The sequence below is a fragment of a genome, unplaced genomic scaffold (genome assembly GCF_019419815.1).
Source record: "Pyrus x bretschneideri cultivar Hongxiangsu unplaced genomic scaffold, Pyrus_bretschneideri_v1 Contig17, whole genome shotgun sequence".
In the NCBI taxonomy this organism is placed as follows: Eukaryota; Viridiplantae; Streptophyta; class Magnoliopsida; order Rosales; family Rosaceae; genus Pyrus; species Pyrus x bretschneideri.
In genome coordinates, this window is record NW_025999468.1 from 1,241,484 (window position 1) to 1,261,904 (window position 20,421).

The window sequence follows — 20,421 nt, forward strand, 5'->3', positions numbered from 1 at the left end:
TTTTTTTTTTTTTCCTAGGTTGCGGGGAAGAAGGTGAAGATGAGGAGATGGGTTGCGGGGAGAAGAGAGGAGGATGAGGAGGATAAGGTTTCGGTTTTTTTTTTTTTTTAATTTAAATATTTAGAAGATTTAGGTTTGAAAAAATTTAAAAAAAAAAAAAAATTTTGCCACTTGGCAGACATTTGGCAGCCACGTGACATATATGTGGCAGCCACGTTAGCATTTAACGGATCAATGGATGGAAAATGTAACGAAGGTATTATTTTGAAATAAAATAATACTTAAGGTATGAAAGTGAAATATTTCAAAGATGATGTAAAGAATTGAAATAGATCCAAACTTTAAGGTATGAAAGTGTGAGTTACCTTAAGTTAAAAGTTGAACAATTTTCTTTTATTTTAATCCGTCGATCCAGTTTGACCCGCAAGTATAGATGCTTGCTCCTCTCTGTCGGTCTCTCCGTCTCCTCCCTCCCTCTTTCTTTCTCCTTTTCTTCCTCCCTCCCACAAATTCTCTTCTCTATGCACCTTAAAGCTCACGTCTTTGCTCCAATTAACAAAAACCATGGATCCGACGTCGAAGTCCCCACCACCCGAATCCCGCTCCGGAGACCGGAACCCGGCTTCGAATGAGATCCGATTCAGAGGTGTCCGGAAGAGGCCTTGGGGAGGCTACGCCGCCGAGATCAGAGATCCTGGGAAAAAAAGCCGCGTCTGGCTCGGGACCTTTGACAGCGCTGAAGAGGCAGCGCGCGCGTACGATAGCGCGGCGCGTGAGCTCCGCGGAGCCAAGGCGAAGACCAACTTTCCCGCCTCCGCTGAGAACCTGCTCGAGAGGCCGAGTGGTAGCAAAAGGATCGTACAGGTGCAACAACAATCAACGGATACCAGTACCGTTACATCCCTCGGACCTCCCCCGCCTTCCCTCTCCGCCACCTCCACCACCACCTCCTCCTCGTCCTCCTCCTCATCCTCAATAGAAGATGAGATTTACGACGTATTCTTGAGCTTTAGCGGTGAAGACACACGCAAAACCTTCACGGACCACCTGTATTGGACATTGAAAGCCGCCAGAGTCGACGCCTTTATCGAAGAGAAGGAATCAACGAGAGGAGGGGAAGAAAAAGTATCAGAGAAAGTGAAGCAAGCAATCCAAGGGTCCAAGATGGCTGTGATCATCTTCTCAAGGAGGTATGCTGATTCCACCCGGTGTCTTGAGGAGTTGGTGGAGATCATGGAGTGCAAAAGAACACTACGGCTAATGGTTTTGCCAATATTCTACGACGTTGATCCTTCAGATGTGAAGAACCAATCTGGGATTTTTGCAGAGGCATTTGAGAAACACGAAGATCATAAGGAAGAAAAACTAGGGCGGTGGAGAAAGGCTGCTTCTGAAGCTGCAGACTTAGCCGGTGAGGTTTTTACAAAGACTGACGGGTAATTATTTACTTGTATGAATGTTTTTCATGAATTTTACAAAATTATCATCGGAATCCACGGTTTTGATTTGTAAGGAATTAAGGGTTTGGTTCAATTTAGTCTGGTTAATTTTGGGTTTTAACTACTAGGTATGAAGGAGTGTTTATCAGGAAAGTTATTGACGATATCACCGGAAAACTGAAGATGAAGAGCACATCCCTAGGCGGAGCCACCGGGCAATCTGTGCGAGAAATCAGGCTGTTCGGCGTGCCCCTGGTGGTCGATTCCGTGGGGAAGAGCGACAGTCGTAATGGATGATGCCGCGCCAAGGAAAAGCACAGGATATTCCTGCTAGGATTGCAGAAAGTTGGGAGAGGATATTGGAGAGAGGGATCTTAAGGAACTTCGTGAAGACTCGCACACCGCAACCACAATTGTGCCAGTGCTGCTGATATAGCTTCTTTGACATCAAATAATGTCCAATCGATGAAGAGCAAGTACATTATCAAGATAATACATCTCAGTAACATCCGTTGCCACCTCCCCAGCATCCGTGCCTTTGCAATGCTACTGGATTTTTTATGATGCCAAATTTAACACAATTTGACAGCTAGTTACGTACAGAGTTGTTCCTCAATACACTTTCTACATCTTCGTGAACCCGCAATCTGCTTCCTCTTTCAGGATTGCCGAAGGATTCTGCACTCACGATTTCCCTGTCCATGTTTCAAATCATATCATGCATCATCAGATTGCCTTCTCTATCAACATTTACAAGGCATAGCTTATTTGAATGGTTGTCACTTCGATGAAGAACAAGGACCGCGATCATTCAATATTTTGAGGATGTAGTCCTTATTTCCAATTAAGAAACAACATATATCAAGGATTATTATCTTAAACTTTCCACATACATCCCAATGATGCTGTATTTTTTATGAACAGCTTCGTTTGAGAGTTCAAGATATCCTTCATTTCGACAACGATTTCCAAAGGTACTTGAATTTGTTGAATTATCTCAAAGTAATGAAAATACATGTCCTGCTATTGTCGAATACAATTCTATGGCTTCGATCAAGAGGTACCGCAGCAGCTGACAGTAAATAATTCATTGCTTTGCTTGCTTGTGTATAAACCATATTTTCAAATGCAAATAATCCTTTTCTTACTCAATTCCTTTCTTTATTTCTAACAGGGTGAAAAATATAAGGAGACTCCTACTAAACCTCTAGAGTGCCATCGTTGACAGTGGATGCACTTTATGCTCATACAGTAAGTTTGAAGTACATGGCATATTAAGAAACGGAGATTTCAGCAGCTCCTCAAACCCAATTTGCTCTTTGGGTTTTAATCAATGTGTACCATTTTGCTGCTGCCGGGGTCTCTCAAACAAAGTTTAATGACTTCTTATGCATTTTTCAATGGTTCTGTTGATATCCATTATCCAGCGATCGAGATGTCAAACAAACAAAGGATCAGCTGTGTTTGCTGGAACAACTATGTCAAAAACTATCTGGCTTCAACTGATTAGATGTAGTCAAGGTGTGTATATTTTGTGCTATTTCAGTTGTTTTTTTACTGGTAAAAAAAAAAAAAAAAACTGCTTCCTTCTGAATGTTGGCCTCTTAACCACTGCACTTTCTTCCTTGTGATATATGGAAGGGATGATGATAGGAGAATTTTAATTGAAAAATGGATTGCTCTTTGTTGTCGTTTGGTTTTTCTGTCCCAACGGTTTCTAATACATGCATTGTTCGAGTCCTTAAAAGTTAACAAAATCGTAACACGTTATCTGTATTTTTCTGTTGAATATAAACACAAGATTGCTCATCCTATGCGTTTACAACAGTTAGTAATTTTCCGTTCCTTGAAACTCTTTCTTTGGTTTCGTATGGTTCTTATTTAAATGAAAAATTTATGCTTTGCCGCCGATCTACAAATGTTGCTGATTGAACTTGTAATTAAGTAATCTGAGATTGAAGACAATCAGTAATAACCTTGTATCATGTCATTGGTACTAGAATGTTCCAGCTGCCTAATTAGCATGAAATCTCTCCTATCATGTCCGATGATATTTGCGTTGCCAACTTCTGAATATCTTGACTTTCTTGAAACTAATTTATGCCACTTGTATTTCAGGTTCCTTGCCTTAAATCAGTTTAGTTTTCGCGTCTGTGCGCGCAGCTGATCCTCGATGCAGTTGTGAGGGTTGAGAAGAAGATGGCAGATTATTCTGGCTGCAATGCGGTGCATTGACGTGATTGAATATCTGAAACGAAGGCAGATGGATGCATTGACATGTTTGAACAACCATATTGGTTGTGTTTGGTAGCTGAAAAATAAGTTGCTTTTTCTTAAAGCAGGGTCATAAAAAGCAGAAATTGAGAAGGTAGAAACAGCATGTGGTAGGCATTGTCTGGCATTACGAATTACACAGATAATCGCGATAGTCTTGTAACTCAAGTGGTTAAGACTTTACTTCGACCATTTCAAGTCCTGTCTTCGATTCGTTACAACGAAATGCATCATTGTTATTATATTTTATTTTGGTTGCTTACTTTGGACAATTCACCAGCCTACTAATAACACACTTTTGTTTCGTTTACGTGCAAAATTGGGCAATGAAGACTAAACTATAAACACACAATAACTAATTATTAGTCTAGCGATATTTCTCTTTTCAATATTTAGAAGTCGTGAATTTTGTTTTGTTTAATTTGTTGAGGAACAAATGAAATTCATTAAACCGAAGCATTACGAGATGCATCAATATCGTTACATGAAAAAACACTCTTAACCAAAGAGGGCATCTTCAACCCAAACTACATCAACAGCGCACGACATTGCAAAATTGGCAAGTTCGTGAGGAAAAAAAAAAGTGTCATAATTTATAATTGAACGCCGTTGTAGGTATATTTATCAACTACTGCAAACAACTAGAAAGGACCAAAATAATGGACCAAGTAATTAATTGGTTCATTATTTTGGTTCTCGTTTTGAGTCTCCATTTTACCAACTACTGCAAACAACTAGAAAGGACCAAAATAATGGACCAAGTAATTAATTGGTTCATTATTTTGGTTCTCGTTTTGAGTCTCCATCTTACCAACTACTGTGAACAGCCAGAAACAAACCAAAATATATGGGCCCTGCACTGAAAAATAATATATTTGTAGTAGACAACAAAATTTATAATCCCAATTAACAATCAGTAGCTTCACTATATAATCTCAATTGACAATCAGTAGCTTCACGTGGTATTAAACTCGAGTCAGTTATCTCAAGAACAACTAAAAATGCAGGTTCAAATTTCAAATCCTGCCAACAGATTCCAACATTAAGTGACGGTAATGACTCAGTCTAATCATGTTAGTATTGAGAAATTAAAAGGGAAATAAACGGAAGCACTAGAAAGTGGTAGTTTAAGTATCACGAAACGGCTAAACCTGTTGTGTAATTCAACAAGAACAATCAACAAACAATACAAATGGTTAAATGGGTACCTGTTTGTACTCACGGGTAATACAAATGGTTAAATGGGTATCCGTTTGTACTCACGAGAACAATCAACAAACAATACAAATGGTAAATAGTTATACTGTATTTATTTAAAAGGTTACTCAGAACCATAACCATTAAGTTTAAACGGCTGAACAACCGTTGTTACCTATACCCACATATATTTTGCCCATCCCTAACCACAAGGAAGAATGTATAAGAATGAGTTCTATCTATTTGTGACTTTTTGGAGACGTTTGATTGATCAGACTAGGACATCCCATCCCTAACCACAAGGAAGAATATATAAGAATGAATTCTATCTATTTGTGACTTTTTGGAGACGTTTGATTGATTAGAGTAGGACTATAATGAGTTCCACTAAGAGGGATTATCGATAGTGATATTCGAACCTAAACTTTGGTCTAGCGAAGAGAATGACTTTACCAACTCAACCAACCTTCGTTGTCTGCTGATGTAAGTTTTTTTATTTATGATCAATGAATCTTTCATTAACAAAGGAAAAAAGAACCAACCTAACTCAAACCAATTTATACAATTAGTCCAACCAAACTAAGGATTTGTTCAAAAGTGCTTTTAAAATGATAGAAATTACTTTTAAAGAAAATATTTTTAGGATCTAAAACACCAGTTATGTGTTTATTTAAAAAAACCACTTAAGTGTTTTTCCATAGCACCCTTAAGTGTTTTTCCATAGCACCCTTGAGGGGTCTTCTTATCTTTTTTAATTAAAACAAATCATGAATGATAGTCTCCTCATATTGATTTTGCACATTAGGCAGTGGACCAGTGGCAATAATAATATTGATTACTATAAGATAGACTAATTAGAGCATCGCCAGCAGTTCTCCAATGCCCTTGCAATTGGGTTGAATTGCCCTTGGGTTGAAAAAGATGGTTCGGTGGAGACGGACGGGCAAATGGGCCAAGGGCTTTGTGCTTGCGCCCGCTGCATACAGAAATGGACCGAGCGGGGCCCGTCCACGTGCACACCCCAGAGTCAATTGCCACCTTGTTCCTCCAAGCTTATGCCGTTTCAACGGTAAAATGTAATTTTTTTGGCCGTTGCCACGTGGTGCAATCTGGGGCATCTAATATAAAATTTTGAAATTCAATGGTCAAGATTATTCTAACAGTAAAAAGTTAAAAAATATACCAAAAAAATGCTAAACAATTCCCTAATTTTTTTTTTTATATATACTCTACCGTCTTCTTCATTTCTTGTATTTGAAATATATTATTGAAATTAGATAATCATTTTATTACTGAAATTATATTTGCGAATATTGCCCTTGCTCTCGCCCTTCACAAACGGGTGGACTTACACAAAGACAATTATTGTTTAAAGTGAATAATAAAAGCACTTTTATTATTCTTATTTTTTATAAACGAATGGACTTGCACAAAGATAATTACTGTTTAAAATGAGCTCTGAAGTGTATTAGGAAATAGTAGGGACCCAAGAAATCCTACTATCCCATCTCAAATCAAATTACATGCAATTTGGGATATGGCTATGCCTTCTACTACAAAGTGCTATATTATTTAGGCAACTTGCAAAATTACAGATTTCAGAAAAATCGTATCAACATAAAAGGTGCCATAAAAAGTGCTCCAAATGCACGTGTTCCCTGATGCTATTCCTCTTCTTTCCCTTCACGTGACGTCACGTGATATCACACACACCTCTTCCCCCATTTTTTTCTTCTTACAGCTGTCCTAAGTGAGGCTGTGTTCTGTCAAAAAAAAAAACGTGAGGCTGTGACTGGGTTTTTTCCCTTTAAATTTTTATTGTATGAAAAAGGTTTTTTTCATTTAAAATATTGGGGTCAAATTTGTTTGGAAAATTACACCAAACATAAATAGTGAAACAATGTACATCATAAAAATCAGAACAGTAAACAAATTCATTGTGAGAATGTGATATCGCGGATTAGTTTTAGTATTGAACTTCAATTTTTTTATGGTATCAGTGTATGTTGACTTACGTGTAAAAGTTAACGGCTACATGTGCTCCACGTCATCCTGTTTATGTTGTTCGCGTGTTAAGCTTGAAATTCGCTACATATAAAGTGACGTATGATAATATAAGTAAAAGAGTTCCACATTCTAATATTCATCATTTTAAAATCGTAATCCAATTCATTAGAGTCGATAACATATTAGCAGTATGATTCGATTCACAGAAAAATTTGGTGTCGCAACAGGACCCAACAGAACACAAAGCTTCCACAATTTCGACAAGGATGCACCAAACCCATGTGCATGGTTTGCGGACACTTCATTGGTGGTGTGGTGGGGGTGACTCACTCCCGCAGGACCAACCTAAATTCATTCGTGGACCTCAGAGTTCGGACAATAGCCATCATATGCTGGCGGCTGCCGCAGTGCTACACTTTTTTATGCGTCTTGGCTACGTCCTGGCTAGTGTCCTTTTGTTTGCCACATGATCCTACTTTGTAATTTCCCTTGTAACTTGGACAACATCCAAACCCCACCACCCCGCGCCCCCTCCTCCTTAAATAGTCTACTTGCCATGAATTTTGATTGGGAGGTGGAAAGTCTACTCTTTCATTTTCATACTCTCCTCATGTCCTTTTGTTTGTGTGGTCACGGTTAAACCACGTCAACATTTTATATTCCTATTACTTTTTGTTTTATTATTTCTATAAAAAATTAATATAAAATATTGATGTGGTTTAACCGTGACCACACATCACAGGAGGGCATGAAAAAAGTATGGAAATGGGAGGGCAGACAATCCACCTCCTTTTAACATTGTGGATTGCAATTCTCAATTTGTTGTATGTGGATTAGGAGGAAGTGCACCAAAATTCATAACATCGACTCCAAAGGAGATGTCATATTTTAAGTGGAATGTCACGTAATCAAATTTAAAAATAGGATGAAACTCCAACCAACATGTCAATCTTACGTACATTGACATATAAAAGGTGCTGTCAAGTAATTCTTTATTTTATTTTATTAGATCTTGAAAATTTATTTTAATTGATTTCTTTCATAAAAATGAATTCTCCAAATATCATTTATAATAAATAAATAAAATATGAATTGGAGGAAGAGAAACTGTCAGGTCAACCATCAAATTAACACTTGTATTTATCTTTTGACATCTCCACTATTTATTATTTTAGCACCATCACTATTGCGTTGTTCATACAAGGGAAGATTTCGCTCATCACCCTCAAGTGATGATGATGTTTACTACTTTATTTATTATTGTTAGATGATTTTAAATTTTAAGATCTGTCTAGTAGAAAGACAAAATTTTCAAAATTTAAACTTATCTAATAATAACTAGCATTTGCCTACATACTTTGTGTGTATGAACATATTTTTTTAGAAAATGAGAAGGAGAGAGGGAGAGACGTGGGGGGGGGGGAGTGGGATGTTTTTTTTATTTTTATTTTTTATAATATTGGAGGTATTTTAACATTACATATATGTGAGACTTTAATAAAAAATAGTAAAATTTGAACTTGTGAAATTACTTATTGCCCATCATTTTTTTTATGACAAAAGACTACATAATCTTTTCACCCTCTTTTAATTGACAAAATTTTTTTTATTAATTAATAAAAATAAATAAAGTGATAAACTAGATGATCATTTAGAGTGGTAAGCAAAGATGGCTTGATATAAAACCAAATTAGGTGAAACCCAAACCAGTTATTGTAAGAAAGAGCCAACCACTCCATCACTTGTAAAAGGCAAAAACCCAGCGTCACGTACAAATACCTAGTCAATGACATCACCACCCATCATTAAAAAAAGCAGAAAAACAAGATAAACAAAAATTAAATATTTAAAAATATTTTAGACACAGACAAATGCAGGCTTTGGCGGGTTTCCAGAACGTGAAGTTGATATTTGAGCAGAAATCTCACCTCCTTCCCACCTTTTTAATGCTCTTAACCCCTCCATTTACTGCTTATTTACGCCATCTACCCACAAACCTCTCTCTCTCTCTCTCTCTCTGTCTGTTCAGAGTCGGTTTACCTTCTTACCCAAAGATTACTTGCTCCTCCTTCCACCCTAAGCACCTTCTACAGATCCACATCTAGATACTGCACCCCCATTGCCAATATAATATTACCCAACATTTGTAATCTTCTTTTTCATTAAAAACCCACACATTTATGTATTTATATTTATATTTTATTTATGGGTTTTGAATTTTGAGCCTCAAAGGTGTAAACTTTACCGGGTTTATTACTGCTGCCCCTGTTCCCATCACACCCACTGCAATTTTTTGGCGTTTCTGAGAATTGGGTTTGAATTTCTTGACATTTGTAATGTAAGTATCCGTGCGGTTTTAGCCTCTTGTGGGTATTTTATTGGACTTACAAATCATGGGTTTTTTTTTTTGACGGTTTGTTGTTCTGGACAAACAGTGAGTTGGGTTTTTGAAAATTCCACATTTAACTAGGCATTTCTGGTTTGGGAAGTGGGATGCTCTGTGATGCCGCCGTTTTGGGTATTCTGTCAGTCTTTTTGAATTCAGTGTCCCAGAAGCAAGCTGCCATCTGAATTCCCCAGCTTTTTTTTCTTCTTCTGGGCTTGGATCCGGTGTGTTTTCAACTGGGATTTGAAAGTTGTTTCTGGGTTTTCTCTTTTGGGAAAGTCTCTGCCTGATTTTACAAGGTAATGTGCTCTAAATTTGGATTTGACTCTTACCCAAATCGGTTCCCTGCTCAACCTTTTGTTTTCTCTTAGATTACATTACCTTCAGTTTGGCTGCTGAGAAAAGAACACTGATTGGAAAGGGAAAAATTTGGATTAATTAGTTGGATGTTGCTGAATCTGACTAGACCAGATAGGAATCTTAATCTTGTACAAGTGTTGGTCTTAGTTTTGCTTTGACTTCTGTTAATGTTCAAAATTAATGGTGATCTTTTCCTTCATTTACTTGAATTTGATAATGCAGCATGACCTGATCTTCTTTTGGTTGAACCTGCATTTTCGATTCACATTCTGGGTTCAACTTTCGGGAGGGGGAAAAGGGGATCGCCTATCTAACTTCTTGTTTTTCTACTTGGTTTATACGCAATTGTGAGCACTGAATTATGTCTTTGTTTCTCTGGCTTCGTAATTATCATCTACGATATGCATTCTTAGTTTGCGTGATCAGTTACAACTTACCTTCCATTTTTTTTTTTGTGGAAACAATGTGATTGAATATAATTGATTTACAATGGTGCAGGAGAATGAAAGCGTAACCATCAAGGTTCCACAGTTGACTAGAAATAGATAGACTATACAGTAATGTCGAGGATCACTAGGTGGAAGCTTGAGAAGACAAAAGTAAAGGTGGTTTTCAGGTTACAGTTCCATGCCACACATGTAAGTTGGAACTTATTAGATTTACCGCTGAAATTATATAATTTTTATACATTTCTAATATGTATTCACTTCTTATGAAACCCGTGCATAAACTTCTGGACTGTAAGGTGAATAGAATTTCTTTATGTCAATTGTTGAATGATGCATCAGTCAGTGTTAATTAAATATTCTAAGCTGCCAATGTGGATTTGTTCAGTTTGTAAACATTAGGCTTCGTATTGCGACTTTTGGTGTTTGTTGTCTCTGTGTCCCTAGACTCCACTAACATTTTCCTAGTAATTGCCTGAATTTGGGATTCAATTGTGTCGTATGACGTGTAAGATAATCTAAACTCAACCGTAAGATCCATGTAATTAATGCAGGCGTGTAGCTATCATTAGCTGACATTTTATTCAATTGTAGTTTCTTATGGCTAATGACTTAAAATGCACCTAAAATCTTCTAAATTTGTACTTCTCCTATAACATGTGACAAGATTGGGAAATGTGGTTCTATATCTAGCAGCTACAGTCTAGTCTATGGCTGAAAACAATGTTTCTGCATGGTTCAGGTTCCACAAACCGGATGGGATAAGCTGTTTATATCTTTCATACCTGCTGATTCCGGAAAAGCAACTGCAAAAACAACCAAGGCAAACGTGAGGAATGGGACCTGCAAATGGGGAGACCCAATCTATGAAACTACAAGGCTTCTACAAGACACCAAAACCAAACAATACGATGAGAAGCTTTACAAACTTGTGGTAACCATGGTAATACTCCATCCATATTTCTTATATACTAAACGGGTCTCTGCTTCAAAATTCGGTTGATTTATAACCTACACCACCAGAGCAGCTGACTGCAGCCATTATCTTGTCTAAACTGAGTTTAACCTTTTCATTGGCCTATATCTAACTGACATCAGGGTTCTTCAAGGTCTAGTATCCTTGGTGAGACTAATATCAACCTTGCTGATTATGCTGATGCATCAAAGCCTTCGTCCGTTGCTCTGCCTCTTCTTGGATGTGATTCTGGAACTGTTTTACATGTGAGAAACTCTGAAGTTCAAATTATTTGACACACTGTTATCTTAGGGAAGCTATTAGCTTCCAGTAATTAGTTATTACTGGTTGCCAACTACTGTTCGAGACTGTTTAACAATTTTCTTTTGTCTTATTCCATGTCAGGTCACGGTACAGCTGCTAACTTCTAAAACTGGCTTCAGGTAAGCATTAGAACATATCAACCTCTTGCCTTATCTAATTTCAGTTGTTAATTTGTAGTTCTTTCCCTTTCAGAGAGTTTGAGCAGCAGAGGGAGCTCAGAGAGAGCGGTCTACGAACAACCTCTGACCAAAACAGAAATGATGTGTCCACTACTAGAAGAATATCATCTTCTGAAGATGCAGTAAATGAGCAGATGGATAAGGTTAGTCGTTCTCTTCTGTCTCTATTTGCCCCTTAGTATATATGTTTGTTTTGAAACATAAGCTTATTGAAACGAGTATTTACTAATTTTGTTTATCATTTCCTAAACCATTTCTAATTATTAATAAGAGCAAAACCACTTAAAACAAAACAACTTAAACATTAATAGAAGCAAAACCACATTCAATACAGTATTCAAGAGTTGAGACAAATCGAGACAGAAATTACTAAATAGAACGTCCCGAAACTCCAGGTCACACTCAATAAAATAGGAGATATGGTTGGAAAAATATTATTTCAAGCACTTTTCGTATGGATAGTACATCTATGGTCTATCTCTCTCTCTCTCTTTTGTCTACTGTATGCTGGTTACATGTGTATTTATGACATGATTCTCCTTATCTAATCCTCTGAGGTGTGATATGGATGTGTGGAAGATACATGCTGTCAGCTAAAAGAAACTCCTGTCTCTGAATGCGTTTATGCTATGAAAGATGAAATTAGGCTCACTGTTGCTGCTATGATGATGAAGTACTAAAGGGTTGACATTACTAAGGATACTATATTTCACTATGATTTATAACATAGTTCTGTATCTGATGAGAAAGATAGGCCCTGCTTTTCCAAAGTTTTATGGGTATATTCATCCCTTGTAACGTTTTCCATGAGTCAGTTACTGAGAAACTTGGTTTTTCTCACGAACTTTAACTTTTCTTATACTTGTAAGATGTCGAATTATTTGATACAAGGTTATGAGTTTACACAATGCATTATGTGAGTTCTTTTACCATATGGAGTTATTATCTTTGTTATAGGCGTTTTAGATCTGTGATAATATATGCTAATTATTTTCTTCTTTTTTACAGATGAATTCGAAAGTTAGATTCAAAGAACTCTCTCCCCATGAAGAAGGGGCTGGTCTGAATGAAGAGTATGCTGATTCAACTGGTGGATTTGAATATTCTTCCACTACTTCAGAAAGTTTATATGCTGAGAAACATGACGCGTCTAGCACCCATGAAATTGACAGTATTAAGAGTACCACCTCTGCTGATCTAGGGGGATTGCCCCTTAGTCAAAGTCCCGGACAAGAGAAACAACATCCCTCAGATCAGCGATTCTTGGTACAGGGGACCAGTGAGTGGGCTCATAGCTGGGGCTCTGAATTTTCTCCCGATGCTTATTTACCAAATGCTTCTGAGGAAAATAGCAGGCTTAGAGGAAGCTTGGAAGCAGCTGAATCATCCATTCTTGACCTTAAGCAGGAGGTGAACTCTTTACAGGTTCATGCTGATGAAATCGGCAATGAAGCACAAAAATTTGGTCTTCAACTTGATGCTGAAATTGCTTCTGGAGAACAATTAGCAAAAGAAATTTCCACACTGAGATCCGAATGTTCAAAGTTAAAAGAAGATCTTGAGGAGCAAAAAAGTTTCAAACTAAGCATTCCATTCTCCCACAGGGAAACTATTGAGACAGGCCAAGATCGCATTTTTCATGAGTTACGGCTCAGGTGGTTTAAGGGCCTTTCAAGTATGGAGGATAAATTAAAAGGGCTTCAGAGCAAGGCATTATTTGGAGCAAATGAAAGGGACTTCCAGTCCTGTCACTTGGATTTCGAGGCATTGCTTGGTGTTTTGCAAGTTCTCAAACAAGAGACTGGACAGGCAAGTTCAGGGCTGAACGTGACAAGCGTAAAGGCTGATGAAATAAGTTTACATAAAGGTGAGAAATTAGCACTAGGAACGAGGGTGGATGCAGATTCCCATCAACCCGAGGGTGCCATTCATTGTCTAAGTATACCTGGCCTGGTGTCACTAGACTTTGATTCTGTAGATGCTGCCAATGCAATGAAAGGGAAGTTTGTTGAAATTTTAAGAGAGTTGGATGAGATGAAAGCTGATCGAGAAAGCCTTGCAAAGAAAGCAGACCAGATGGAGTGCTACTATGAAGCTCTCATTCATGAACTTGAGGAAAACCAGAGACAGATGATTGGAGAATTGCAGAACCTCAGGAATGAGCATTCTACTTGCTTGTACACAATTTCATCTGCTAACACTGAGATGGAGAGAATCCAGCAAGACATGAACAACGAGCGAAGAATATTTTCCAAAGAAAAGCGTGATTTGGACTCTCTGAACAAGGAGTTTGAAAGAAGGGCTACTACAGCAGAAGCAGCACTTAAAAGGGCACACATGAATTACTCTATTGCAGTGAACCAGTTACAGAAGGACCTTGAATTGCTTTCATTCCAGGTTCAGTCCATGCATGAGACTAATGAGAACCTCATTAAGCAGGCTTTTGAAGATTCTTTGATTCCAATGTTTCAGGGGTGTGAAGAAACAGTGCAGAATAAGAAATCGGATTCAGAGGAATTTCCATCTGCAAAACACTTACAGTGTCAGAATCAATGCTACGGGATAAAGAAACAGCAGTTAGATGGGGATGCATTATCAGATGATTTGAGAAGATCCCTCCACTTGCAGAAGGGCATCTACCAAAAGGTTGAAGAAGAACTTTATGAGGTGCATCTGGTGAATGTGTATTTGGATGTATTGTCAAAGACTCTACAAGTTACTTTGATTGAAGCAAGTGCTGCCTTCGGATTGACGAAAGAGAAAGTGCATGAACTTTCACAACAGCTGGAGCTTTCAACTGAGTCCAATGAGTTGTTGATGCTGAGGCTGCAGACTGCATTGGATGAGATTCGCTGCCTGAAGGAGTACAAGGAAACTTGTAATTCAATCCGCAATGACTTGGTTCTGAAGAATCAAATTTTGGAAGCAGATTTACAAAACGCTAGTAGTGAAAATGGCCTTCTTACCCAGAAGATTGTTGAATGGAAAGGTATGATAAAAGAATATGAAACTTATGAGAGCAAATACAAGGCCTGCACTACTGAAAAATTACAGCTGGAAAATTTGTTGCAAAAGGAAACCCTAGAAAACGGCATTCTTCAGAATAAACTTTCCTCTTTGCAGGAAGAGTTGAAATCTGTCAGAACCGACTTTGATGAGCTAGCTTGCACGAAGGAGGATCTGCAGAATATTGTGAATTTTCTACAGGGTAAGTTATGGAATCTGTTGGCATCATATGACCAAAAGTATAAAAGCCTGGCTCTTTGCGGCGGATGTGTCTGTCAAGGCTTGGAATCCAGAGATTTAACAGGTGTAGTGATGCAAATAGAAGAGCTTCAGAACAATGTATATGGAAAGATTGTCCAAATGATGGAAGAGAAGAAAGAGCTAGCACAAGAAAGAGATATTGCTCAAGAGTCTTTACGCGCAGCAGAGTCTGATAATCTGATCATGAAGCGGAAATTTGAACACGATCTACGAGGTACAGTGGATAAACTAGATGTTTCGAGTGCGCTGGTTCAAAAGCTCCAGTCACGAGTTGAGGCCATGGCAAACAGACCCAAGATTAGCTTTGAAGCTGAAGACAATTATGCACAACAGCACAGAGAGCTTTTGTTTGATCTTGATAATTTAGAATTGGAGCTGCAGCAACTTACTTCTAAAATTGAGGGCCTTGCTGAGGAATTTATGGCATTGGAGAAATTAACTGAAGAACTAGGAAGGTGTAACCTGACCATAGCAGCATTAACAGTGGAAAAAGAAGCTTTGATGGTGTCCTTACAGGATAAAACTGATGAATCTTCCAGGCTTGCTCTCGAGCTTAATAGTTTGCAAGGGAGTTTGCTTTCTTTGCATGATGAGGTGCAAACGGAGAGAAATCTCAGAGATAAGTTAGAGAGTACAATCACAGATCTCACATCCCAATTGAACGAGAAGCATTGCCAGGTGCTAGGTTTTGATCAGCAGAAGGCTGAGCTTGTCCATCTCAAACAATTGGTTTCAGATCTAGAATTAGAGAAATCAAGAGTCTCCCGTCTCTTGTTGGATTCTGAGGAATATCTAAAAGACGTCCGTGAAGAATGTTCTTCCGTTTCTGCTTTAGAGGCTCAATTGTCTGAAATGCATGAATTTTCAATAGCTGCTGATGTTGGATTCACTTTCACAAAAGCTCAATATGAGACAAGGATAGAAGAACTAGAAAGGTATAACTTGACCATAGCAGCACTGTTAGAGGAAAAAGAAGTTTTGATGGCGTCTTTACAGGATAAAACTCAAGAATCTTCCAGGCTTGCTCTCGAGCTTAATAGTTTGCAAGGGAGTTTGGTTTCTTTGTATGATGAGGTGCAAACAGAAAGAAATCTAAAGGATAAGTTAGAGAGTACAATTACAGAGCTCACTTCCCATTTGAATGAGAAGCATTGCCAGTTGCTAGGTTTTGATCAGCAGAAGGCTGAGCTTGCCCATCTAAAACAATTGGTATCGGATCTAGAACTAGAGAAATCAAGAGTTTCCTGTCTCTTGTTGGATTCTGAGGAATGTTTAAAAGACGTCCGTAAAGAGTGTTCTTCCATTTCTGCTTTGGAGGCTCAATTGTCTGAAATGCATGAATCTTCAATAGCTGCTGATGTTGGACTCACTTTCACAAAAGTTCAATATGAGATGAGGATTGAAGAACTAGAAAGGTATAACCTGATCATAGCGGAATTATCAGAGGAGAAAGAAGCTTTAATGGCGTCCTTGCAGAATAAAACTGAAGAATCTTCCAAGCTTTGTCTGGAGCTTAATAGGATGCAAGGAAGTTTGCTCTCTTTGCAAGATGAGTTGCAAACTGAGAGAAATCTCAGAGATAAGTCAGAGAGTAGAATTACAGATCTGGCTTCCCAATTGATTAAGAAGAACAGTCAGTTGCTAGATTTTGATCACCAGATGGCTGAGCTGGTCCATCTCAAACAATTGGTATTGGACCTAGAACTAGAGAAATCCAGAGTTCTCGGTCTCCTGTTGAATTCTGAGAAATGTCTTAAAGATGCTCATGAAGAGTGTTCTTCTGTCTCAGCTTTGGAAGCTCAGTTATCTGAAATGCATGAATTTTCAATAGCTGCTGATGTTGGACTCACTTTCACAAAAACTCAATATGAGGCCGTGATCAAAGAGCTTTGTCAGAAACTACACTTTTCAGATAGCCAAGTTTCTGAAATTCGCAACAATTTCCTTAATGCAGAGAATATGCTTAACAAATGTCTTGCTAGCGAAAGGCATTACCTTGAAGAGAACACCCAATTGATGACAAGTCTCAATTTCATTAAATCTGAGTTGGAAGCCTCCAGTGCTCAAAACAGGATACTTCTTGATGCAAACAGTGTTATGAGGACCGAACTTGAGGAATGCAAGAAAAAAGCTGAAAATACGGAGGATATTTTCCATATGGATAAAAGTCAGTCTGCTCTTGAGGTGGAAAGGCTGGAACATCTTCTAATGACTTCTGAAGAAGAGATTGATAACCTGATATTCTCCAAGGAAGAACTGGAAGTCAAAGCTTTAGTACTCAAAGCCAAGTTGGATGAACAGTCCGCTCAGCTAACCTTGCTGGAAGGATATAAGAATGAAATGGAAATGCTGCACGATAGATGTAGCGAGCTTACACAGAAGCTTGCTCAACAGGTCTTGAAGACGGAAGAATTTAAGAACTTGTCCATCCACTTTAAGGATCTTAAAGACAAGGCTTATGCCGAGGGCCTCCATGCACAGGATAAAAAAGAACCAGAAAGGCCACCAACTGCTATGCAAGAGTCTTTAAGAATTGTATTCATCAAAGAACAATATGAAACCAAGCTGCAAGAACTGAAACAACAACTTGCTATGTCCAATAAGCACAGTGAGGAGATGCTCTGGAAATTACAAGATGCAGTTGACGAAGTTGAGAATAGGAAAAAATCCGAAGCTACTCATGTGAAGAGAAACGAAGGGCTAGGAATGAAGATCTTGGAATTGGAGTCTGACCTACATTCATTACTTTCTGAAAAGCGTGAAATAATGAAAGCATATGACCTGATGAAAGCTGAAAAGGAATGCTCATTAATAAGCCTTGAGTGCTGTAAGGAAGAAAAACAAGAGCTTGAAGCGTCTTTGCAGAAGTGCACTGAGGAAAAAGCTAAAATTGCTTTAGAACTCACCTCAGCGAAGGATTTACTTGCGAGCAGTTCACCATCTGTAAATTATCAGAGGGGCGCAGAGGAACCTTTGGTTAAGTTTTCTGAACTAGATGGAGCCAATGGTGAAGCATCTCGGCATGAATGCATGAATTCTGTTGATGAAGCAGACCAGTTAAATGTACTCAACAATATAAACTCCAAGCAGGTAATTAACTGTTTTTATGAGGATTATGTATATTAGAGTAATTTGCTCCATTGATACCTCTAATTCTTTGTGCAAATATGTTGCACCCGGATGCTTATGCTAGCCTATATACGTTATGCATTATTCGTTTCCGTCAAGTTTTGGAAAAGTGAACGAAGATTGCTTTTTCATTCTGCCCTCTCTGAAAAGGTGTTTTCAGTTTGCTATTGTTTCCTGCTTTTTTCCATCATAGTGAGTTTGAATGGTTCTTCTGAAGTTATAGTTCTTACTAGTACCAGTTGACAGTGCCACACTGAGTTGCTGCTCCAAATATTACCAAAGTAATAGCATTCCTATTTTATTTAGTGCTGGTCCTTCTCTACCACAATTCAGCCCCCTGCTATCACATTAAACACATTTCCTGGAAAGTATCACCACTAGAGTGAAATTCAAAGCACTTGACGGTGGCTAATATATTTGGTACGACCAGTTACTCTTAGTCCTCGGAGGTTTAAACTACTTGTTCACAATTAATATTGTCAACTTTTCCATGAAATAATGGTGAAATCTAATTACGAAAGAAATTCTATTTTAGTCCAATCAGAAAAAGCATAAGTATGATCTATATAGTATGCTTGCCTAATTAGTTGTGAATGTGTTATCTTTCATAGCTCGCACCTTCTTCTTGTGGCCTTTTCGGACTTTACATAAAGTTCTCTTAGAGACAATCATAATTTGTGCGTAACTTGGTAATTGATTTTCTTAGGCTTCAAAATTTTGAAGTTCTCCTCTCTCTAGCAGAGGAATAGGATAGTCATTTCTCTCAAAGAAAAGGTTTACTATGTTTTATTTTTAGATGTATTATATATAGAAATTTTGGTCGCTGACAATATATGCACGTCATTGGACAGGATGATCTCGTATCCGGAGGTGTAAATGGGATCTCTGGTATAGTACTTTCAAAGCAAAGGGATATTCTTAATAGCGACATGAAGCATTTGGTTCTTGCAAATGAGAATTTTAAGGCCCAAGGCTTAAAGTCTAGCATGGAAAACTTAAATAAGGAGGTATGTATTTCGTATAATCACAAGTGATCAGATGCTTTTGTATTGCTACAGTTTAACTTGTAAAGTTGGGGGGAGCAGAACTGGATAATAATATCTCAACGGTGGTTCTAGAATTTTTGATCTGTATTATCTTGTTGCAGTTGGAAAGGATGAAACATGAAAATTTGCTTCTTTCCGTCGATGATCAACACCTTGAACCAAATTTTCCTGGTTTACAAAGAGAGATTATGCAATTAAATAAGGTAAATAACAACTTATAATATAAGCATGTCCTTGAACTGTATCATGTTTCATAAAAGCATGTCCTTGAACTGACTTCATGTTTCGGATCTTTGATTAGGTAAATGAAGAATTGGGAAATATATTTCCCTCCTTCAACGAATTTTCTTGCAGTGGCAATGCATTAGAGAGGGTGCTAGCTTTGGAAGTTGAACTTGCTGAAGCATTGCAGGCAAAGAAGAAATCAACTATCCAGTTTCAAAGGTAAGTGAGCAAATTATCTATTTCATGTTTAGATGCATGTCAACTAGAACCTTTGCGGCGGTTACGGGTAATGTCTTTTCGGCTTTTCGGCTTTGGTGTATTTTGTGTTTGCATGGGATCATAAGGCCCTGCTAAATTTGTCATTTATGAACCAAAAGAATTTCATAATGTACTTCATCTATTGATTTTTGGACTTTTAGGGACTTTTAAGGGGGGAATAGGTGGTTATTTTAAGTTCAGCAGAACTAGGAATACATGAGTTTAATAATTAACATGACACCCTCCTTTGTTCCAGTTCTTTCGTGAAACAACACAGCGACGAGGAAGCAGTGTTTCACAGCTTCAGAGACATCAACGAGCTAATTAAAGACATGCTGGAGATTAAGGGAAGATATGCTACCGTGGAAACGGAACTCAAAGACATGCATGACCGTTACTCCCAGTTAAGCCTTCAATTTGCGGAGGTCGAAGGGGAGAGACAAAAACTAATGATGACTCTCAAGAATGTCCGAGCGTCAAAGAAAGCCCTACACTTGAATCGCTCCTCAACATCCCCTTTTCTAGACCCTTCGTAATAGTCACGGTAGCCATCCATTCTTGTTTGCGAAGAAATAGCCCTTTATGTGGTTGAGAATTGATGGTCCGACATGCCTTGCTGCGCCATGTTATCGTATACGTGAAAGGTGGATGATGTACGGGCCAGTTAGCCGCTAGCTGTGAAACTTCACGATGTTGAAATGTGGTATTGAAAGCTCAGCAGCAGTGTAAATAGAAACCTCTGCTGGTTTGTGCAACTGGTTTATGGTATCACAGGTACAGAACCCTGTTACGAACCCTTCGTTTTCGGGTTGCTGGGAGAATATGTTGTAGTTCTGCCATATAGTCAATCAATTTTTTTGTCATATTTATTCAAACATCGAAAGATATTGCATTTTCTCCATATACATCCCTTCTACATACCAATTTCA

The 20,421-nt window shown here is 38.1% G+C and overlaps 2 protein-coding genes across 5 annotated transcripts; both read left to right on the top strand.

Annotated features, from left to right (window-relative positions):
• The first annotated feature begins 397 nt into the window (after window positions 1-397).
• On the top strand, window positions 398-3,962 carry LOC103937308 (TMV resistance protein N). Of its 2 annotated transcripts, XM_048581290.1 has the most exons (5): window positions 398-1,436; window positions 1,568-2,413; window positions 2,614-2,690; window positions 2,867-2,960; window positions 3,558-3,962. In XM_048581290.1, exons 1-2 carry the CDS (start codon window positions 565-567, stop codon window positions 1,734-1,736), a joined length of 1,041 nt encoding a protein of 346 aa, XP_048437247.1. In that variant the 5' UTR covers window positions 398-564; the 3' UTR covers window positions 1,737-2,413; window positions 2,614-2,690; window positions 2,867-2,960; window positions 3,558-3,962. The 2 variants fall into 2 exon arrangements, with proteins under 2 accessions (XP_048437247.1, XP_048437246.1); XM_048581289.1 differs by having other exon boundaries at window positions 2,614-2,960.
• Window positions 3,963-8,879: 4,917 nt separating this feature from the next.
• On the top strand, window positions 8,880-20,392 carry LOC103937310 (early endosome antigen 1). 3 transcript variants are annotated; one of them, XM_009347246.3, is made up of 12 exons: window positions 8,890-9,255; window positions 9,353-9,602; window positions 10,162-10,301; window positions 10,852-11,052; window positions 11,208-11,330; window positions 11,470-11,507; window positions 11,581-11,710; window positions 12,576-17,924; window positions 18,815-18,970; window positions 19,111-19,212; window positions 19,311-19,453; window positions 19,749-20,392. In XM_009347246.3, the coding sequence occupies exons 3-12, from the start codon at window positions 10,224-10,226 to the stop codon at window positions 20,026-20,028; spliced, it is 6,600 nt and encodes a 2,199-aa protein (XP_009345521.2). In that variant the 5' UTR covers window positions 8,890-9,255; window positions 9,353-9,602; window positions 10,162-10,223; the 3' UTR covers window positions 20,029-20,392. The 3 variants fall into 3 exon arrangements, 2 of the variants coding, with proteins under 2 accessions (XP_009345523.2, XP_009345521.2); XM_009347248.3 differs by lacking the exon at window positions 9,353-9,602 and having other exon boundaries at window positions 8,889-9,255; XR_007257273.1 differs by lacking the exons at window positions 19,111-19,212; window positions 19,311-19,453; window positions 19,749-20,392 and adding an exon at window positions 18,210-18,383 and having other exon boundaries at window positions 8,880-9,602; window positions 18,815-18,952.
• Window positions 20,393-20,421: the final 29 nt, after the last annotated feature.

What these genes read in the sequence shown, in the direction of transcription:
- LOC103937308 (XM_048581289.1), top strand. Translation starts at nt 565, where the DNA reads ATGGATCCGACGTCGAAGTCCCCACCACCCGAATCCCGCTCCGGAGAC. An exon ending in GTTTTTACAAAGACTGACGG is followed by an intron (nt 1,437 to 1,567) that starts GTAATTATTTAC and finishes TTTAACTACTAG; the next exon opens with GTATGAAGGAGTGTTTATCA.
- LOC103937310 (XM_009347248.3), top strand. Translation starts at nt 10,224, where the DNA reads ATGTCGAGGATCACTAGGTGGAAGCTTGAGAAGACAAAAGTAAAGGTG. An exon ending in ACTTCTAAAACTGGCTTCAG is followed by an intron (nt 11,508 to 11,580) that starts GTAAGCATTAGA and finishes TTTCCCTTTCAG; the next exon opens with AGAGTTTGAGCAGCAGAGGG. An exon ending in ACAATATAAACTCCAAGCAG is followed by an intron (nt 17,925 to 18,814) that starts GTAATTAACTGT and finishes GTCATTGGACAG; the next exon opens with GATGATCTCGTATCCGGAGG.